Raw genomic sequence first — 21,181 nt, 5'->3', positions numbered from 1 at the left:
TAATTTATTGGTATATATATATATATATATATATATATATATATATATATATATATATATATATATATACCAATAAATTATAATTTTGTTGATTATACATTCACATGAACAAAAGTAGAGCCCCACGAAAGTGGTTTTATTTTTGATGAAAATTCGTTTTAAAATTTCAAGATTTCGGTGTTATTGTTGCCAATTTTGGCGATGTTATTTTAAAATTATATATGTACAGTGTGAGGCATTTAAAACTATAGCCTTTAATATCTCCTATACTATTGCTGGTAGTAACGAGCTCTTTTCGCTAAATTTAAGGCCACACAAGACCTAAAAAATTTAGACTAGAGAGAATGAATTTTACTCAGAAGAATACCCACAAATATGGAGAAATTAAACTAAATAAAATTACAATTATAATGGCGTTTACTGCATGTTTCTAATGCAAATATTTAACGAAATATTGTTACTAAACTTTCATTCTTCAGATGAAATGCGTAGATGATGTAAGAAAAACAGTAACAGAAAGTGATGGTAATGTTATGTTGAATTTTGTTTAATTGAGTTGCAAATAATTTAACACCTGCACAGTGCATTAAAAGTAAGGGGACGTAATGTAATCTGAAGATAGTACTGCAATTTTTCTATTCACCATACACGAGAATTATATCAGCTTTTTCAGCATTGATAAATACTATCTTTACTAAACATCCACCACATCTTACTTCAATAAAAGTAAAACAAGCAGTAAACAAAATAATAACTATACATCTTGATCACACACTTTTAATGTTTTCGTTAATGATTTAGTTATAAAAACACCTTTCTAGCGTTACATTGAAATTAAGTTTGTATATTACCTTAGTTATCTAGTTTCGATTTCAATGTTAAAATAATAACGTAATAACATCACCATCACTTTCTATTGTTATTGCTATTCAGTAAACAAAATACCACCGCTTTCTGTTGTTTTTCTTATATCATACAGGCATTTCACCTGCAGGATAAAATTTTAATATTGATATTTCGTTAACTGTTTTCATTAGAAACATGCAGTAAATGTCATTATTATTCTAATTTGATTTAGTATAATTTTTGTTTCAGTTATGGCTATTGTTTCATTAAAAAAAAAAACTTTATGCTGAAAATACACTTTTTTTTTATTAATATGCATTCTGTATAGGCTAGATTTGTGAACTATGTGCCCTCAAATCTAGTGAAAACAGTCGTCATTATCAGTATCATCGCTATCCCGACAAGATCAACAATTGGATTCATAAGGTTTGTTCCAGCAAGGGATTCAGAATGCGTTCTGAACTAATACTTAATTTCTTTCAATGCATGCTTCAATTGTGTACCGGTACATTGTCAGAACTAGTTCGGGATTTTACGTTGTTAGAACGTTTCTTGAACTCTTCTTTCAAGGCCTTCAAAGTTTCTTCTCATATTAAAATTATATTTATCTTCCGAACTTAATTCGTCATAAAATTTATCATTATCACCTTTCAAATCACTCATGATCGACTATTTTTTTATTTTAACCTCCCTAGTCTCGAAGCATTTTAACCATAACTTCAGATTACACCATCTGCACGTGTCAACAGTTCCAAATTCCCAGTTATGCTCTTAATCGAGAATCAATTTCACCTGTTCCAAACGAGTTCTGAAGCACGTTGGAACAGGGAACTGGGAGTTCAGTATCGGTTCGGAATCAGTTCTAATCTTCTTGGAACACACATTGGGCTACTGCGCATGAGCGGACAGTTCAGAATCGATTCCAAACTGTGCTGGAACCAACCTATAATTGACCCAACTGTAAGGATGGAAACATATGACAATCAACCTGCTGAGGTACATCAGGAAAAATGCGATATATACAACCCCAATATATCATACTATAAGGAAAAATATCATCTAATGTCGATCGAAATTATTGAATTACTCATTGGGGCTAGAGGGACCATCACAAAAATATTCGTGCAATTTTGCAAACAGTTTGGTCTAGGACAAACTCTTGTTACTGAAGTATCTCTGCAGTGAAGGGATCTAAGATTCTAAGAAATCATCTCAACACTTGAAGAGACTGATCTCTTTCGTATGGCGATCTGCTCACTTAAGTTGGGTCCTGCAACTAGTGCTGAATAGACTGCGATCACCTGATAACAAATAGATACTCAGAGGATTTGATGTTTCTTCTGGAATTAATAATAATTCTTTATTTATTCTGGCAGAGTTAAGACCATAGGGCCTTCTCTTACACTCTACCAGGTCACAAAGTATACAAGCAGTTAAAAGTTAAAGAACAGGGGAAAAAAAAAATGATAATAACAATAATAATAATGATAATAATAATAATAACAATAATAATAATAATAAATCGACACTAAACAACATGAAAATAATACCATAATAGAAAAAAAAAAAGTAAAATACATTGGAATATAATGAAAGCAACTCATTTAGTACAAATGGTTAATATGGAAAAACGTAAGGAAGAATATATCAAAATGGAATGTAATAAAATAATAATAAAAAAGAAAATAAATACGAAAATTAAATAAAATTCACGATAAAAAGGCTATGATAATAAATTCATCGGCTGATAATGATGATTTGTTTAATTGTTTTCAATTATTTATAATTGTATGATTTCTTTACCTTCCCCATTGTTTTCTCTTTTTCCACTATAATTGTTTACTTACCATTTATTTAAAAAAATCATTTTTACGATAAGTTTTGTCTTTTAGGTAGCCCCCACTTGGAGGAAGCTGAATAAATAAAGTTTATTGAAATATATATAGGAGATATTTAAGATGGTAGTTTTAAGTGTCTCACTCAGCATAAATACAGTGAGACCCAGCAAACATTCCTGGAATTTCTATCGGTCAAGTAGGGGCAGGTACCCCTCCTTACAGCCGTTGCTTGCATCTGCAAACACATGGAGCTTCACCAGATTAAAACTTACGTACTATGTAATAAATCTAATAAGTTTTTTCAAAATATGAGAGATGGAGATGGAGATGGAGATGGATATAGATATAGAGATAGAGATAGAGATAGAGATAGATAGAGATAGAGATATAGACATATAGAGATATAGATATAGAGATAGAGATATAGATATAGAGATATAGAGATATGGAGATGGAGATAGAGATAGAGAGATAGAGATATAGAGATAGAGATATAGATATAGAGATAGAGATATAGAGATAGAGATAGAGATATAGAGATAGAGATATAGAGATAGAGATATAGATATAGAGATATAGATATAGAGATATAGAGATAGAGATAGATTTAGAGAGATAGAGATAGAGAGATAGAGATAGAGATATAGAGATAGAGGTATAGAGATAGAGATATAGATATAGAGATATAGATATAGAGATAGAGATATAGAGATAGAGAGATAGAGATAGAGATATAGAGATATAGATATAGAGATAGAGATAGAGATAGGTAGAGATAGAGATATAGAGAGATAGAGATATAGATATAGAGATAGAGATAGAGAGATATAGAGATGGAGATGGAGATAGAGATAGAGAGATATAGAGATAGAGATATAGATAGAGATAGAGATATAGATAGAGATATAGATATAGAGAGATAGAGATATAGATAGAGATAGAGAGATAGAGATATAGATAGAGAGATAGAGATATAGATATAGAGATAGAGATATAGATATAGAGATAGAGATATAGATATAGAGAGATAGAGATATAGAGATATAGCTATAGAGATATAGAGATAGAGATATAGATATAGAGATATAGAGAGATAGAGATAGAGATAGATAATAATAATAATAATAATAATAATAATAATAATAATAATAATAATAATAATGTTTTATTTTCGCTGGCAGAGTTAAGGCCATAAGGCCTTCTCTTCCACTCAACCAGCCTTAATCAATACAATACATAAATTTAAATTACAAATATTTTCACTACACTTAAAAGGTTCTCCAGCAATAATCTTCACTACACATTTATTTAAATTTAGATAAATCTATAAGGTAAAGTAGTAACTTAATTTATGAGCTAATTTAATTCAATGAATTATAATTAATTTAATATTTGAGATAGCTAGTAAAATGATGAAAATTAATTTAATATAAGCTTACTAGGACTATGTTACAGGGAGAATATATATATTTCTATTTCTATAATGAGAATATTAATGTAATTGTCATTAGAGGTTTTGTAAATCTATTTAGAGAAATTAAAGATAATAATAATAAGAATGGACAGATGTTAGTTTCATTATAAGTAACAAATATTAATCAGCAATTCATCTGTTAAGTAAGAATTTATGTAATTTTGACCTAAATGAAGCTATTGTCCAACAACCCCTTATATCACTCGGAAGCGAGTTCCAATTTCTAGCAACTGAAACTGTATAGGATGAAGAATATAAAGATGTCTTGTGGTAGGGTATAATGAGTAAATTGTTATAATGAGATAGAGATAGAGATATATAGATATAGAGATAGAGATAGAGATAGAGATATAGAGATAGAAATATAGATATAGAGACAGAGATAGAGATATAGAGATAGAGATAGAGATATAGATATAGAGATAGAGATATAGATATAGAGATATAGAGAGATAGAGATAGAGATAGGGAGATAGAGATAGGGAGATAGAGATAGGGAGATAGAGATAGAGATAGAGATAGGGAGATAGAGATAGAGATAGGGAGATAGAGATAGAGATAGAGAGAGAGCGAGAGCGAGAGCGAGAGAGAGAGAGAGAATCATAAATATGAAAGCTGCATGGTTGGTGAATCCCTGTCCAAAATTAGCTCTGTCAGTCTGTCTTTGATTGCCTGCAGTAAAGGAACGCAATATATGAGCTAATAATGAGTGCAGTTTATTAAGTTGTGTTGTGTTTTGCAATGATTACATATTCAGTGCATGAACATGTACACATTTAGAAAAAGAAATTGTGTGCGAGAACAAGGGAAAACTTTAGACGTAAATTTCCTGGCCACTCAGTTCATGTAGAAAAACAATACTAAATTTAGTGAATAGGTTTAATTAAAAGATTCTGTGAATAATGTGATGTGAAATAAGTATCAGACAAGATCGGCAACACTTCCAGCCACTTGTATAGAAGGTGACTATCAAATATTATTAATATATGTATGTAAGTTTTAATCCAGCAAAGTGTCATGAGTTCACGAGTGCAAGCAATAACAGTAGTGGAGGGGACTTGTTGCTGGCTGGCAGACAGAAACACGGAATGTTCGTTGGGACTCACTGTACATATGCAAGTTTACAAAAGTATTTCTTAAAAATAAATTTTTATTAAGATTTCGCGATTAAAACGTGTACTACTGAAATTAATTAAAAAACTTGATGTTTTTTTTCACGTTATTATACGAATTCGCGTTATTTTGTGATTCAAAACTGCGTTTTGGGGGGGGGGGGGAGGATTATGGGAAGTATAAAGAAATGGTGCAACAAATTGGCAAAATAAGAACAATTCATTTTGTAGCATTTCACTAATTTCACAGATCTCTGTAAGAAGTTAATTTCTTTAACATACCCGATTCGCTACTACATCTTCTCCATAGGTAGCACAAATTTTCATTTTGGTTTGTGAGGCGGTTTTACCCAAACGGTAATAAAACAACAAAAGATGCCAATAATGATCCTTTTTATCTTCCATGTTTCCAAACACCATTAACAAGTCCACACTGATGCATCCAAGATCAGTCCCAAACACGAACTGACATATTCAACAGTGGGTCTGGTTGTTGAACCCTATCTTGCAAAGGTGTTTCGATAACTTCAATAACTTAGTTGTACAGCAGGTATAGTGTCTTCAGGTGTTTACTGGATAGTTCATAGTGATGGAACTTACAATAAAAGCAAACGAACTTACGAGACAACCAGATACATACAATTTGTAGACAATATAACATTACTTGCGAAATTAACTGAAGAAATGGAAAGAGTGCTCAAGAAATTAGATCAAATCATTGAAGAAACAAGACAAAAAATCTGCTGAAAATTAAAGTGATAACAAATTCTAAGATATGGCCAATAAAGATAGGAAATTTATTCTTAGAATATAGTTGAAGAATATATGTACCCGGGACAGAGCATCTCCATAGCAGGACACAGTGATATGGAGATAAAAAGAAGAATTGAGCTTGCTTGGAGAAAGTTCTGGAGTCTGTTGTACAGTAGTGGCAAAAAAAACCGGACCAACAGAATAATCAAAGTCCCCGAAATGAGCCACTGCACATGCCACACTGTGCTGTTTATATTTTGGCACATCTTTCTTTTCCTTTTTATTTCTTTTAGATTTTTCTATCTTCATATTTTTCTCTGTTAGTTTTAATTATTCTAACTCTTCATAGATGGCTTGTAGTTTTTTCTTTCTGATCTAGTTCTTCTTACTGCTCGTAGATGGCTTTCCTCTCAACTTTCTTTTTTTTGCTCTGTTTCTGTTCCTATTACCTATGATGAGTTGAGTCTGAGGGGCCAGTCATTTTTTGATCTGGGGAGCGATGATTATTTTATAATAGCGCTTGCTGATTGGTCAAGACGATGGCGTGATTTAGATTTGGTCTGTGAAGCGAGTTTCATCTCGAATGTAGCGTCAGTCTAGTGGAGGGGCTCATGGAGGTCGGACGCGTGACAGGGTACAAGCTCCTACGTAGGCCGGGGATCGAACTGGGTTCGATAAGTTTACCAGGAGTTGTATTGTACACCGTGTTGTGGGATCCTGTGAAGTATCGCAGAAGATATTAGTCCAGTGGAAGGACTCGCTAAGGTTTGAGGTGTGCTGGCAAGTGAGAGTGTGGTGAAGAGTACGAGCTGCTACGTAGGCCGGGGATCGAACTGGGTTCGATAAGTCTACCAGAAGCTGTATAGTACTCGGTGTGCGGGAACCTGTGAGTGAATTGCAGAAGGTATTCGGGTGGAATTTAGCGGCGAGTTTTGGGATGTACTTATTAGTTTGAGCTGCTATCATTTTCCTGACTCATTTGCGTTCAGTCAACTCTGGTCAAATACTGGTCAGTATTTGTATTTTTGGTGGATCGTTTTTCTAGCTGTGATATTATTAAAAGTCTATCTCTACATACTATCAGTTCAGTGAGTTGCTCTTGGCTTATGTTTAATCTAGTTATTGCAGTAGAATGAATTTAAAAGGTTTGGAATCCATGACGAAGGCACCCATTGTTGTGTGACATTTGAGGGGTGACCAATTTGTATGTAACAGCTGTGTGTGTGCTGAGTGATGGTTATGTCAAAGTTGTATAACAAGATGGATGCCAGCATGGGGAAGCACCTACCTATGTAAGGTAATTAGTAGGATTTTGTCTACGCCACACTGTTAGCAAGATATGTTATGTGCTACGAATTTATTTGCTTGTTCTAATAAATAGTTGTGTTTTATATAGTGAATGTGACTACCTCGACACGCAGATTACCATCCTGATCATAACGATTCATGGCAGGGCTAGTTTATTATTTAATTGTCTTGTTTTCCAACTAACAAGTTTAGACGATTGGATAGATAAAGAGAGAGAGGCCGTGTGCGGTGCAACACCCGCATTCACAAGATAGTGAGTAATCTATTGAAATTGTAGTTTCGACTGCTGAGGTAGCCCATTTCGAAAGCCATTAGAAAATAAGCTGGTAACATTCATGTTCTGGGAATAATAAGTTAATTAAGTAGTAAAATATCGCTGCAATTGAAAAGTATTGGGAATAAATTTGAATAAGGAACAACAAAAAAGTTTCCTACCCAGGCAGGATTCAAACCACGAAAGTCTTAGTTACCAGTCTATCGTGCTCTGGAGTGAACAAGGCTCTGAAATCAGCTACAAGGGTCGGTCCAGTTCTTTCTGCCACTACTGTACATCTTTTGAAGAGATAAGATAGAAGTTTGTGTACTGATTAGGCCTTCTCAGATGCAGCTCCAATCAAAAGAAGTGGTAACGTATGTCTACCAATGATGTGTTAGCAATTGCAATTGTAGGTATAAAAATAATTGTAACCAGAAATAATCTTTGCAACAAAAATGTGACAGCACCGCTTACATTACAAATATTGATGCAAAAAAACTAAACTATTATAAAGCCTTCTACCTGGGTATTAATTAGACGCTCAGACTATACTAGAGACATGTATCATAACAGTCTGGATGTCAGATGTGGTGCTTCACAGACAGAACATGAAATAACTACAAGTTTGGGAACCGCTGGTCTAAGTGATAGGGTAAGGAACACAGAAATCAGAAGACTGACAAGCATGATGGACACAGTGATTCGAGCAAGGAAGCTGAAATGGAAATAGGTTAGCCACATTGCTAAAATGCACCAAGGAAGATGGACGTATGACACTATGGTGTTGGACATCAAAAGAGAAAAAGAAAACGTCTTCATCACAGATGATCCAATGAATATGTGAGAGAAGCAAGAGTGAAGTGGACAATAGCTACAAAATGGACAACTGGAAGGACATTAGAGCTGTAAATAGTTCACTGTTTAAATTATTAATAAGCATGGCTCGAAATGATCGTTTTCACAAACCAGAATACTTCTTTATTTTCATGGACACAGTGGTGTTGATAACAATGACGGAATTAATGACTAGTGAGATGATGCTGAGTTACTATGATAAATAAATAAATGGAGTGAATGAATGACTGAATAAATAAATAAATAAATAATTAACACTGAAATACTTATGCACTTCAGACACAAGCTTTCGGGAATTTTCATTTTTTTTATCATATTTACATAGACGGAAACCATGAATGGTAGTCACTTCATTCAGCCGGAAAAATATATGCATATTTAATAAAATGCACACATCTTTAATAACAATACGTCAATTCGCATATTATTACTAGTGAAAGAGAATGATTCCCGGTCCTACACTTATGACTGGAATCCTTATTTCGCAAAGTGATTGAAATGGATACTCAGTTCGCAATTTAAATAATAAGAAATTCAACTCGCTGTGCTAGCAGTGGCCTAAGACATCTAATCAGTATCTCGATATGGAGTGATAAAGGGTCGCTGAATTTCGGTTCTTTTAATTCCATTAACACCACGCTATTGTTCAGAATCTCGATGATCAGACATAACAAATACATGATGCAAGAATGTTATAAATTATTAATGTAAGTGCTTATACGAATAATAAAATAAAGCATTCCTGACAGTGTCATTACCATTCTTTTTTAACAATTTAATTGAAAATTAATTGTGAAAATGTACTGAAATATCATAACTAATTAACACCAAATTGAACCGGAACAGACAATAGCCATTTCTTACGAGACAGAATAGAAAGGTTTCTGAAATTTATAAACCAGAACCTGTTAGTAAGTGTACTGAAATGTTTATTGAGCTGGTATTAGTGTGCAATTTAGTAAGTAACACTTAGAAATTCAGTGGGTATATCAAAGAGCTTTATGACTATATTTCACAACAGTATTATGTACAAAAGGATAACACCCCCCCAAGAAACAGCTAACCATAGAAGATAACTTAAACCATTCTTCTAGAGGAAAGAGGCCATTACCCTCAAGTCTAAAGGGATTCCTGGCTATCTTTTATCTTGGTATCATGTGACACTAAAGTCACTTGCCAAATGGAGAAAACAATGTTATTTTGAAACAATACCAAATTATCTTTTTTGGAACAGATCTCTTGTTGATAATCACATTCTACCATGAAGTACCGTACAGCACAACATTATTACATTGCATTGCCCTCAGGTAAACATGACTAGGTTTGCTGTAAAGATTACTGTTCTCATTACAACTGCACAGTGTACTACTGCAAATGTTCAAAGTGTGTTCCATTTATTTGAAGACAGTGTTTCACTTGATCCTGACATTCCTCTGTCACACTTAAAAGTGTTGTTTATGGAATGTGTTGGATAACACAGGTGATCCTTTGTTTCAGTTAATTTATAGACGCAGGTTCTGTCTGAAAAACATGCCGTTTCACACATCTTCATAGAAAAAATCTAGAGGTGTGAGGTCTGGTGATTATGGCTCCACTCGCTATTCAGAAGTCAACATGATGTCTTCAGCTCTCAATCAATATTAGTAAACAACTCAAAATAATACCGATCTCTTCTTTGGCTCTCAATAACTCCAAGCAACAAACAAAATATAACACAAATTGTAACACTATTGTTTACCACGGCCTACTTCATGATTTAGTCACAAAACATACCTAAATATAAACAAAAGGTAGAGGTCATTTCCAAACAGAATAATGCACTTCATTTGACAAGTGACTTTTGTGTCACACACTATAATATGATCAAAAGCAATATTTAGGTTCCTGTTTCATCCTTATTGCATGCATGCAGTGCCACTTTACCTCTGTCTTGTACTTGTCACTGGACAATGATGCCTCCACGTGCAGCATCTGAGCTTGGAACACATCGCCAAGCACCTCATCCACTGTGTAAAGTAATTCAGGGGTGGCCAGGCGGAGGCAGTCCTCCAACAATGTCAGGTACAATTTGCTGAATGCCACAGTGTTGCCAGTCAATCCCAGCCAGCAGTCTCCTGTACATGATCGATAATACAAGAGGCATATGAAACATCTGTAGTGATAAAGTTGAGATAATACACTTCTTCTTAGAATAGAAAGGCTTATTTAAACTGATTTATTATTCAAAGATTTTCTGCTTTGTGTGTACACTAACAGTGGTACCAATGTAGGGTCCAAGAAGACCCAATAATCGGTATTATTATTATTATTATTATTATTATTATTATTATTATTATTATCATCATCATTATTATTAGTTTGTTATCATGATTTGTAAATAACATATGTTTTTAATAAATAAGGATGCATCGTTTGTGTGAATTTTTATTCGTCTCTCCTACTGCTAATCAAGTGGCTGTGTTCATAGTTTTAAAGAAGCGAAACTGCCAAAAGATCTTTTTCTGCTGTGAAAAGACTGAAGATAACAATGTCCTAGCAAAGGCTTAGTCGCATTGCTGTTTTAAATATACAGTACACAAGGATAGCGCTGAAAAGTTGAATTTAGAAGACGTTTGTGACATATTTATAGGGAGAAGTGCTGTCAGAATACAAACACATTTGCAACAAGCCGTGCTGCACAATGATTTAATCCACGTTATTATCTATTTCTATTTCTATTTTAGAAAGAAATCAAATCCGAAAGTCAAAAAAGTTTTTTTGAACTACTTAATTATTAAAACTGGTAGACTAATTTATGCAGAACATAACACAAGATAATGCACAGATTTTTTTGTATATACTGTAGTTACTGGAAGGTCTTAATATTATGGAGAGGAATTTTATTTGGTCGTCACAATTGGTATTAACAAAACATATAAAATAAAGGTTACATACAAATAAATGTAATAGCCCCTGATACTTATACTAACAATATACATTTCAAAATCGTTCTTACATCTCCATCTTGTTATTTTTAGCATTCTATATTTTATATACTATTCGTAGTCATATCAATATTACGAAAATTAATATCGTGATATATGAAAGGGAGGATTTTATGAGAGTATGAGAGTTATTTTTTTCTTTTCTTTTTGTGAACTTGTAACTAAAGTGTTTCAGCCCACCGAGCCAACCAAATATTTTTAAAAAACTTGGCGTCACTGTACACTAACCTGTAACATAGGTGTGTATGCTTGCTACACCAATATCACTCATTTCTTGCAGGAACTTGGTGAGTCCAGCTTTACTCTGTAAATTCATGGGTCGCCATTTGTCCTCTGCTGCCCGAAGTTTCACTGCATCCACTAATTTCTCCCGTGAATCTCGCAATGCCCTAGTTAATGGGGTGCGAAGTAAGCCATCCAACTGGTATCTCAGGTCTACACCAAGCTCACATAGCTGCAAATGAGAACATCGAGGATCAACGTCACTGTTTACTTCAAATTTTCATTTTGCTACCCAGAGAGAAATCCATGGATGCCTGCAGGAAGGATCAGGGTAGGATGACCAGATTTTTTATGGTCCAGCAAGGGACATCGGCAATTTCAAGAAAAATCACAAACGCTTATCTAGTCACTCTCCATTGAAATGTTGCAGAAAATACATGTAACAGTTGATACAGTTGCACACTAAATTTGTAGAGTATCTTAACTTTTTGAAATAAATGTATAAATACACGTAACTCCTATACATAATTATAGTCACTAAGAATTCAATTTCAGTACTGACGTATGAATGAAGTCTTTCACATAATACTGTACACACTGAACTCTAGCACACACATTTTACAAATACTTGTCTGAAGAATATATCTTTTTAAGTATCTATTCATTCCCATACAGCTTCACACTAAGTTCTTCACATTAGAAATGAAAGTTTGTATTCACTTGTAACAAAGCTTTAACTGTTTCAATTTTCATTCTTGACTTTTCATCAGTCCAGACTGAGTTCATTGTGAAGAAAAGTCTTTCAACTGATGAATTACAAAGACACATAATTAATGACACTTTTTTGAGAAGATTTTCAAATGGAATGGATTAATATTTTGGAATGTTGAAAAACATCATACCACTTTTCACCTGTTGGTTTGTCGCAAAATTCCTCGTTTTTTAACTACTTAAAAATGGATGCTGCGGCAGTACTAACGCTTCTATGCAACGCAAATGAAGACAAAGATGTTATGTTCTTTTCAAAGAGTGCAGAATATGTCATACTGTGCTCGCTGGTTCTTCTGTCTCATACTGAGAACCATTCAGAAATGTGCATGAATCACAGCAATTTCATCACAATGCTTAAATATTCACAACAAAATCAAAACTTCTGGGGACAAAATTAATTTCCAGGGACAAAAACAAGGACATTTGCTCCCCAGGGACAGCAACTCCAAACTGGGGACTGTCGCTGAAAATTGAGGACATCTGGTCAGCCTAGATCAAGGGGCACTTGATCTTCCCTGGCATTTTTTTTTATTTTGGCAAACGATGCATAAAATACCTCTGCTAAGAAACGTAATAAAGGAAATGTTTAATTTGCAAAATATCAAAGAGCTTCAAAATGAAATGATTACTGTTACTGAAATAGATATTTTAAACACCATTTACACTTATTAACCATTTCTATATTACGACTGAAACATTCAAGACAACACAATAATTCTTATGTAGTTGTATTTTAATTCACGAATGTAATCAACTGAAAAGTCATCTTCCATATGTTGTTGTTGATTGAATGCCTAGGCACTTAACAATGAAGTCATTCGCATCTTGCACTCCAGTATTTTTGTACTATGTCATCTTCTTATAGCAATGCTGTGCATCTTTTTGTGTGTTCCATGTTCATGTCTCCATTGGTATCACCTGTCACACAGGCAGATACATCTTGCATATTAATACTGTTTTAAGGCTCAAATTAGCATACGAGCATCCATTACTATTGAACCTAAACATGTTCCGTTTTTATGCTAGTTTAGTGCATCTTCTGCTGCATCTTTACTGAGTCATCAGCCAACATCCAACATACGTGTGATCATCACAAGTTTCACCATCTACGGGCCATATAAGATCAGAAAGGCCACACATGTATAATTTTTTTAATTGGTTTATTTTACGACACTTTATCAACTGCGATAGTTATCTAGCATCTGAGTGAAATGAAGGTGATGATACCGGCGAAATAAGTCCAGGGTCCAATGCTAAAAATTACCCAGCAAAGAATGTATAATTCATCTATTGAAAAAAGTGTGGGTTGAGTCCCCTTGGGGAAAATCCTGTGGGTGTCCATGAAGAGATCTTTAAAGAATCAAAAAGAGTCTGTAGTATTCTCTCTTCTTTCAAGATTGCTGTTCTATAACATTACAAATTAATGACACAAGACTCTAGTGCTCTAAAAACTTTACCACTCTCGGCAGGCATAAATGTGACAGGCACATTACAATAGAATTTTGCGACGTATGATCCACAAAGCAAAGCAGACAACATGATGAACCACTATGTAAAACTACTTTGCAAAAAATATGAGTTTGAGTAACAAACTGTCACTTAAAAATAAAACTCACCCTGAAGTATTTCTCACGGTTAGGAAATTGTTTTAACTGCTATTTGTAGCAAGAGTTGTCTTCTTCTTGACAAGTATTAGTCCTTATGAGAACTGTTACAATCCAAACAAAAGATTTGAATTTTCACACCATCTTTTAATGAGGGTAAGGGGGAAATCCAATGATCTTCTACCACGAGGACAATAATGCAAAATTGGCATAATTACTTTTGGGATTCATGTATCAATCATTCTTTTCAGATGTTCTCGTCAATTTCTATGGCATTTACAGGTGTATCCTAAGATTGGCTCAGTTTTAAGAGCTTTAAGTATATCTTCATTTTTCATATGATCCCATTTGGTGACTTCTGCTGTTTGCCTCGTAAACTTCATCTCACCAGCATTATTCTATTTCCATCATGCTGTTATAGGATCCATGCTTCTCTCCCATAGCAAAGAGCACATCTTGCTAAGTTTTGTGAGTGGTTTTTCACTAAAAATGGTTTGAACATCTGATTTATGATGCCCAAATATTTATTATATTTAGAGATATTTTTCTGAATGAACACCTGATTTATGATGCCCAAACATTTATCATATTTAGAAATGCTTTTCTGAAATATCTAATTCTTCCAGGAATGAAAAACTGAATGATAAACTCAGCTGCAATACCACAATAGTGGTAATATCACTTTTAATTATAATTTTTTTCTTTATGGAAGATGATGAATAAAGACAAAGTAAAAAATAGATTATTCCAAGAATACCGGTGTCTGTTTTTCATGAGTCATAAGTTCCACTAAGCAGCCCAAATGAGATTTTTATGTCCGCTTTTAGGTGTAAACAGACTCGATAAAAAGACATTACAAGAAAGTGGAAGGTTTACAAATATATAAAAGGAACTGGTTCATGTACAAAGAATGTAATATGTTAACATACCTGGTCACATTGATTTCTCACACAAGTGACACACTCTGCCAGCATAGTGATGGATGACTGGGGCATGAAAACCTGCTTGATGAGGTGTGATGTCAGGTGGTTCAATTCTGAACCTGCCCATACCACAAATGCTACAACAGAAAGAAAATAATTACAATTTCTGAGTAGTCTCCAACTTCTAAACTCATCAAAAATTAAAATTAAAAACCTACGCAGCTCTTGGAAACAAAGTCTGATTCAAGTTTTCTCAGTGGAAGACAGCTACAGATATTATGTTTTCCATTCAACATGGAGTGTGATATTACTAACTGCAGTTAACAGAATTCTATTTTTAATCACAATTAATTTAGTACTTTATTAATTCCATCTTAAAATGCTTAAATTAAAGACAGTTGCAACTGAAAGCATACTGTTCTCAACCTGTCAGATTAGCCGAGAACCTTAGATGACAAAACTGAAAAGATGCGAAAGTGTTATGAAAGTATGAATCTTATCTGACTCCACTTTATTTCTTTCTTTTTCCTTAAGGCATCAATAACTTAGGTTGTTGCCTAACATAACAATATAGAGACTCAACTCTAGTTTCGACTTAAATGAAAAAAAAAAAAGAAGAAAAATAAGAAAACCAATTTTTATTTGCAGACTAGTAGTCATTCAAAAAACATCTCTGCATATTCTTTTAAGTTTACTCAGAATTGTGGTTACAAGGAAATATTTTTAAACAAGACTTGTAATAATATCTGACACCTTGATCTTTGCAGGCTGTGAACTGAAAAGAATAGTTTTAAAATTACTGAAGCCTGAAATATTTTTTCCATTCAGATGAATGCTCAACTCAAAAGATCACGAATTAGAATCATTTAGAATCATTCTGTTGTTCCAGCACTATATATATATATATATATATATATAAAACTAATGAGGGGTATTTGACTGTCATTCGAATATATCAAGCCAGCTGTGTAGACCAATTTACCGACAGAGTCACTGCCAAAAGTGCGCCATAGAAAGCTGGTCTACGTTACACCCGTAATGAGATGAGAGGATGATACAGATTTGTTGTGATGCAGAGGGAAACAGGAGCTCCCAGAGAAAACTCCTGTGTTACCTGGACCATGGACTTGCCCAACACAAGTTATAAATCAGGGGTACACTGGAGATCGAATCTGGGTCCACAAGACTGTAAGTCAATGCTCTAGCCACAAAACCGCTGTGGCGGCTGTCCCAGTAAAATTATTTTGCAAATAAATCTGACTTAAGTTAAAAACTTTTCGACATATAGAGTTCAAGTATCAATGCTAATGCTGATTCATTCATTCATTATTATTCAATACCGTATTCTTTAGAATTCAGAATAAAAATCTAACAAATTTCCTACTGGATGCTTCTTAGGAAAAAAAACCAAAACTCAGAATATAATCCTCAGGGGCATTCATTTATTCATATTTATTCCTACAGCCTTACCTTCTAGCCTAATAGAACAATTTGTGAAAGAGATTTTAATATGCTGTTGATGTCTAGCAAATGAGAAAGAGAGAAATAAAATAAAATATTGGTGTTATGAAGATGAGATAAACTTTCTCATTCTACATGGTGTATCCTAGTAACGTTTCCCTCTAAGAAATGGCATATGTGGTATTGTCTACCCTGACTCTAGAGTGACAATCAGTAGTTGTGTCGAGTATCGTTGCATTTGTTTCTCTGATATAAGGTGTAAAACAAAGGTGTATGTAATTACATTATTTGTCAAATAACCAATAACACTACGTAGGTAAATTGTTCAAAAGGAAACAAAAATTGTAGACAATCCCTTGTGAATAAAAAAGTAATTTTTACAACTGTAGAAATTCTTAATTAAAAGACCAATTCGTACCAGTCTTTCATGATTTTTAAATAATTTATGGCGAAGGAGGAATCCTGACTGCACAATTTTGCTACTTAAAAAGAAGTAACTCTTTTAAAGAAAATAAATTAATTTTTCCGTAGCTTTATTTAGAAATGTAATGATTACAAGTATGTTAGTTTATAAATTAATTTGTGTAAACATTTTTAAACCTAAAATGTTTTGTATGAATACGTTTTTAAGTTTGTATATATTATTTTTAAAGAGAAAAAAAACTTTTAACAGTTAATGTTAATTTTGTAAACGAATTTGTACATCTGTAAGTGAACAAGTTTTCGATTAGATGCATAACTATGTAAGTACGAGTAAGAACTAATTTCTCTAACACATTTTTGGATAATTACCATTTCGCTTACCACTTTATCTTATACAGAGCGTCAAAAAAGTTCATTTACAATGTTTCAGGGATGATAGAGGAGGTAAAAACCAACATCTTTTTTATGTGTCAAAAATCTGGTAGATGCACCATTTTGCCAGTAGGTGCCCTAAAAGAATAGGCTGCTTGACTTTCATTAGACCACTTACCAATTAGTTCTGTTTTGATATTTTGCCTGCAACACGTTGTAAGAAGAATCATGTTACAAACACAGTGAATAGATTGCTAAGAAAGGTAAGTTTACATTCTGCTAGCAGTATCATGGCCACCTGGATTGTTCACCTAACCCCTATGTATTTGTTTGTGTGGGGGATATGAAAAATGTCTGGTTTACAAGATCCCGATAAATATGGCAGAAGAACTTGTTGAAGCTATAGCGATTATGTGACAAATTCCTGACATTTTTGAGCATAATCTATCAGACAGTCCATAGTGCACAGAAATCAATTGTGCATTCAGTTAAACGAAGGCAGTTTGAACTACATCTCTCAACAACATTTTTTTTATTCTCACTGCATTCAGGTAACAGAGTCTGAACACAACTTCTTCATACCACTTATTAACTCATAGCGCTGAGATGATAATTCTGAGAGGTTTTTGTCACATAAAAAAAGATATTTGCTTTTACCTCTATATAGGATGAAATTATGAAAATGTAAAATAATTACTACTAAATCGTAATTTTGTGGTTTTAGAGACAAGTTAATTTATACTTTCTCATTATAGAAGTATAAAGAGAAAGAAAGTATTATACGATGCTATAAAAATCAATTTCAAATTTTCAGAGAAATACAATTTTCCAGTATTCCTCATACTGGAAAAATTGTTTTGAGCATATAGTCTGGCTATCTGTCTGCATACTAAACTAAGGGATGAATTTTATTCATATTCAGTGTCCGTGAATCAATTTAACTGTGAATGATGTACATGAAATATAATTACTTCATATTAAAAATTAATATGACTTCTGTATGTATGATTTGAGGCTTTCTCGGCGTTGGTTCACTAATATGTTTTCGCGGGATATCAGCCGAGTTAAGATTTTGGAATGCTCCAAGCTTTCGACTGCTATCTCTGCAGCCATCTTCAGGGAAGTGATGTCCGAACAGAAAGTCGAAAGGTTATATAGATGTTAGGCTGTCTCAGGTGAAACGGGATTGGTTGGCGGATCGGCCAATCCGGGGCCGGGAATTGTCATCGCTCGTAAGCTCCGCCCCTCCCGGGATTACTGCCTGAAGTTTGGCGGGCGGCGAGCCCTGTTCCGCCGGTTGGAATCGGTTGCCGTCCTCGGTCCGTGATCTTCATGACCTTGATTGTAAGAGGGCCTGAGTTGGTCTAAGGCTGGTGTCCATGCCTGACTGAGCTGGAGTCCACTGTCTCTGTTAAAGTTGTTTTTCTCCAGCTTGATCTCTATGTGAGTTTTCGTGGGATATCAGCCGAGTTAAGATTTTGGAATGCTCCAAGCTTTCGACTGCTATCTCTGCAGCCATCTTCAGGGAAGTGATGTTCGAACAGAAAGTCGAAAGGTTATATAGATGTTAGGCTGTCTCAGGTGAAACGGGATTGGTTGGCGGATCGGCCAATCCGGGGCCGGGAATTGTCATCGCTCGTAAGCTCCGCCCCTCCCGGGATTACTGCGTGAAGTTTGGCGGGCGGTGAGCCCTGTTCCGCCGGTTGGAATCGGTTGCCATCCTCGGTCCGTGATCTTCATGACCTTGATTGTAAGAGGGCCTGAGTTGGTCTAAGGCCGGTGTCCATGCCTGACTGAGCTGGAGTCCACTGTCTCTGTTAAAGTTGTTTTTCTCCAGCTTGATCTCTCCAGTGGACTCCAGCTCAGTCAGGCATGGACACCGGCCTTAGACCAACTCAGGCCCTCTTACAATCAAGGTCATGAAGATCACGGACCGAGGACGGCAACCGATTTCAACCGGCGGAACAGGGCTCACCGCCCGCCAAACTTCACGCAGTAATCCCGGGAGGGGCGGAGCTTACGAGCGATGACAATTCCCGGCCCCGGATTGGCCGATCCGCCAACCAATCCCGTTTCACCTGAGACAGCCTAACATCTATATAACCTTTCGACTTTCTGTTCGGACATCACTTCCCTGAAGATGGCTGCAGAGATAGCAGTCGAAAGCTTGGAGCATTCCAAAATCTTAACTCGGCTGATATCCCGCGAAAACATATTAGCGAGGGTAATATGACTTAATTTAAAGAAAAATTAAAACACATTACGATTTATTTTAAATTCGTTCTAAGACACTTCCCCTCCATCCCAGAATTTTGTCTCTTACAACAGATAAAGTTATACATAAAATGGAATAGGTAGTATGTCATAGTTGTAGCATTTTATTTAAAGACACTTTCAATTGCCGAGGTTATTCCAAATTTAAATTTAACGTGGGTAAGAAACGGCTGACATATGTTGCCCAAAGTTCTCAATCAGTGACAGGGTTCTTTTATGAGCTATAAATCTACAAGATACCCACTGATTTACTTCTATCCAAGAGAAAGCCATGTTGAAGATTTCATTGCCCTATAAAATCCATCATCCTCAATGGAATTTGAAACCACAAACCCTGAATTCAATGATTAGCATAGTAACCATTAGACCACAGTGTACAACTGGCACTATGTTCTCAAATGTCACAGTATTAAAACAATTCATTATTATTTACACAATTATACCACTAAACCAGAATTTCTTCAGAAGAATATTAGGACTTAAAGGTACTTGTAGGAATTTAACTGCTAAATTAATATAACCTCAACCATTATGGAATTACAGCAAAGCTAAATACTTCTACAATTTTCTGCAGAAAAAAAAAAATGTTATTGTTAACGAATGCTGAATTCTTGGCAATAAAACCATTAACTCTCTTGCTCTCCAATATTTTTCACACATAATGAGTTGCAAGGAGTAATGAAGTGTTTTCCACAACCTTTCCTACTGAATGCTCATCCTCACCTTCCGGTGATGCAACCTGTTTTTAACAAATGAGGCTCTGGAACTGAGTCACAGCGATATAACTGTTCCATCAAATATGGAGGAAATGCCATATGCATCCTCTAAGCTGTGAAAAGGGGATAGGGTTAGTAGATTGTCTAACAATCCTCCTGGCTAGGTCATATGGACCTGCTAGCCAACGGCAGGTATGATCCCCTAAACAGTTTGGGGGTTGTGTGTGGGCCATATAACCACCATAATATAAAAATGTGGTGTCTACGTCAAAAGCAGTTATATTTTTTACTACATCACCCTCCAGTATCTTTTAAAAAATGTAATTAATGTCTACGGAATTATGCCTCCAAGTTATAACTTCTTCAGAGAAAAACTTCAAAGCTTAAAAATGTTAAATGAATTAACTTGTAACATTACTTTAACTATAGCCATTACGGAAAAAGAGTCAAATAAAGGGACTTAATTTTTCTGTAAAAATTCTATTCTGTATTCCCTATATCTGCTTTTTTTCCTCACCTCAAATAATAGTTTAAAAGCCAGGAGAGATTACTTGAGGATTGATTTTTATGAGAAGTATTGAAAATGGTTCTATAACAAACCCTCGCCATACTAGGATGTCCATTATTCATGATTGTTCAGAAGTGTACCGTTGGATATTTACGAAATAGGTAACATGATAATATGATCAGAAACTGCTTTCAATATTTTTGTAAATATCAACGTAATATTTGACGTGATTTACTTACAAATGGCTTTTAAGGAACCCGAAGGTTCATTGCCGCCCTCACATAACCCCGCCATCGGTCCCTATCCTGTGCAAGATTAAGCCAGTCTCTATCATCATACTCCACCTCCCTCAAATCCATTTTAATATTATCCTCCCATCTACGTCTCGGCCTCCCTAAAGGTCTTTTTCCCTCCGGTCTCCCAACTAACACTCTATATGCATTTCTGGATTCGCCCATACGTGCTACATGCCCTGCCCATC

General features: G+C 34.7%; 1 protein-coding gene across 1 annotated transcript in view; it reads right to left on the bottom strand.

The window, feature by feature from the left end:
• Window positions 1–21,181, bottom strand: part of Exo84 (exocyst 84) — a 78,009-nt gene that overhangs the window by 5,716 nt on the left and 51,112 nt on the right. Inside the window, exons 10-12 of the mRNA XM_069843305.1 lie at window positions 14,953–15,083; window positions 11,655–11,880; window positions 10,366–10,556 (exon numbers count right to left, since the gene is read on the bottom strand). Of these exons, the coding sequence (XP_069699406.1) occupies window positions 10,366–10,556; window positions 11,655–11,880; window positions 14,953–15,083 (548 nt within the window). The remainder of the gene's footprint in view (window positions 1–10,365; window positions 10,557–11,654; window positions 11,881–14,952; window positions 15,084–21,181) is intronic.

The sequence above is a fragment of the Periplaneta americana genome, chromosome 13, assembly GCF_040183065.1.
Source record: "Periplaneta americana isolate PAMFEO1 chromosome 13, P.americana_PAMFEO1_priV1, whole genome shotgun sequence".
NCBI lineage: Eukaryota > Metazoa > Arthropoda > Insecta > Blattodea > Blattidae > Periplaneta > Periplaneta americana.
This window is presented reverse-complemented; position numbering and strand designations above follow the sequence as displayed.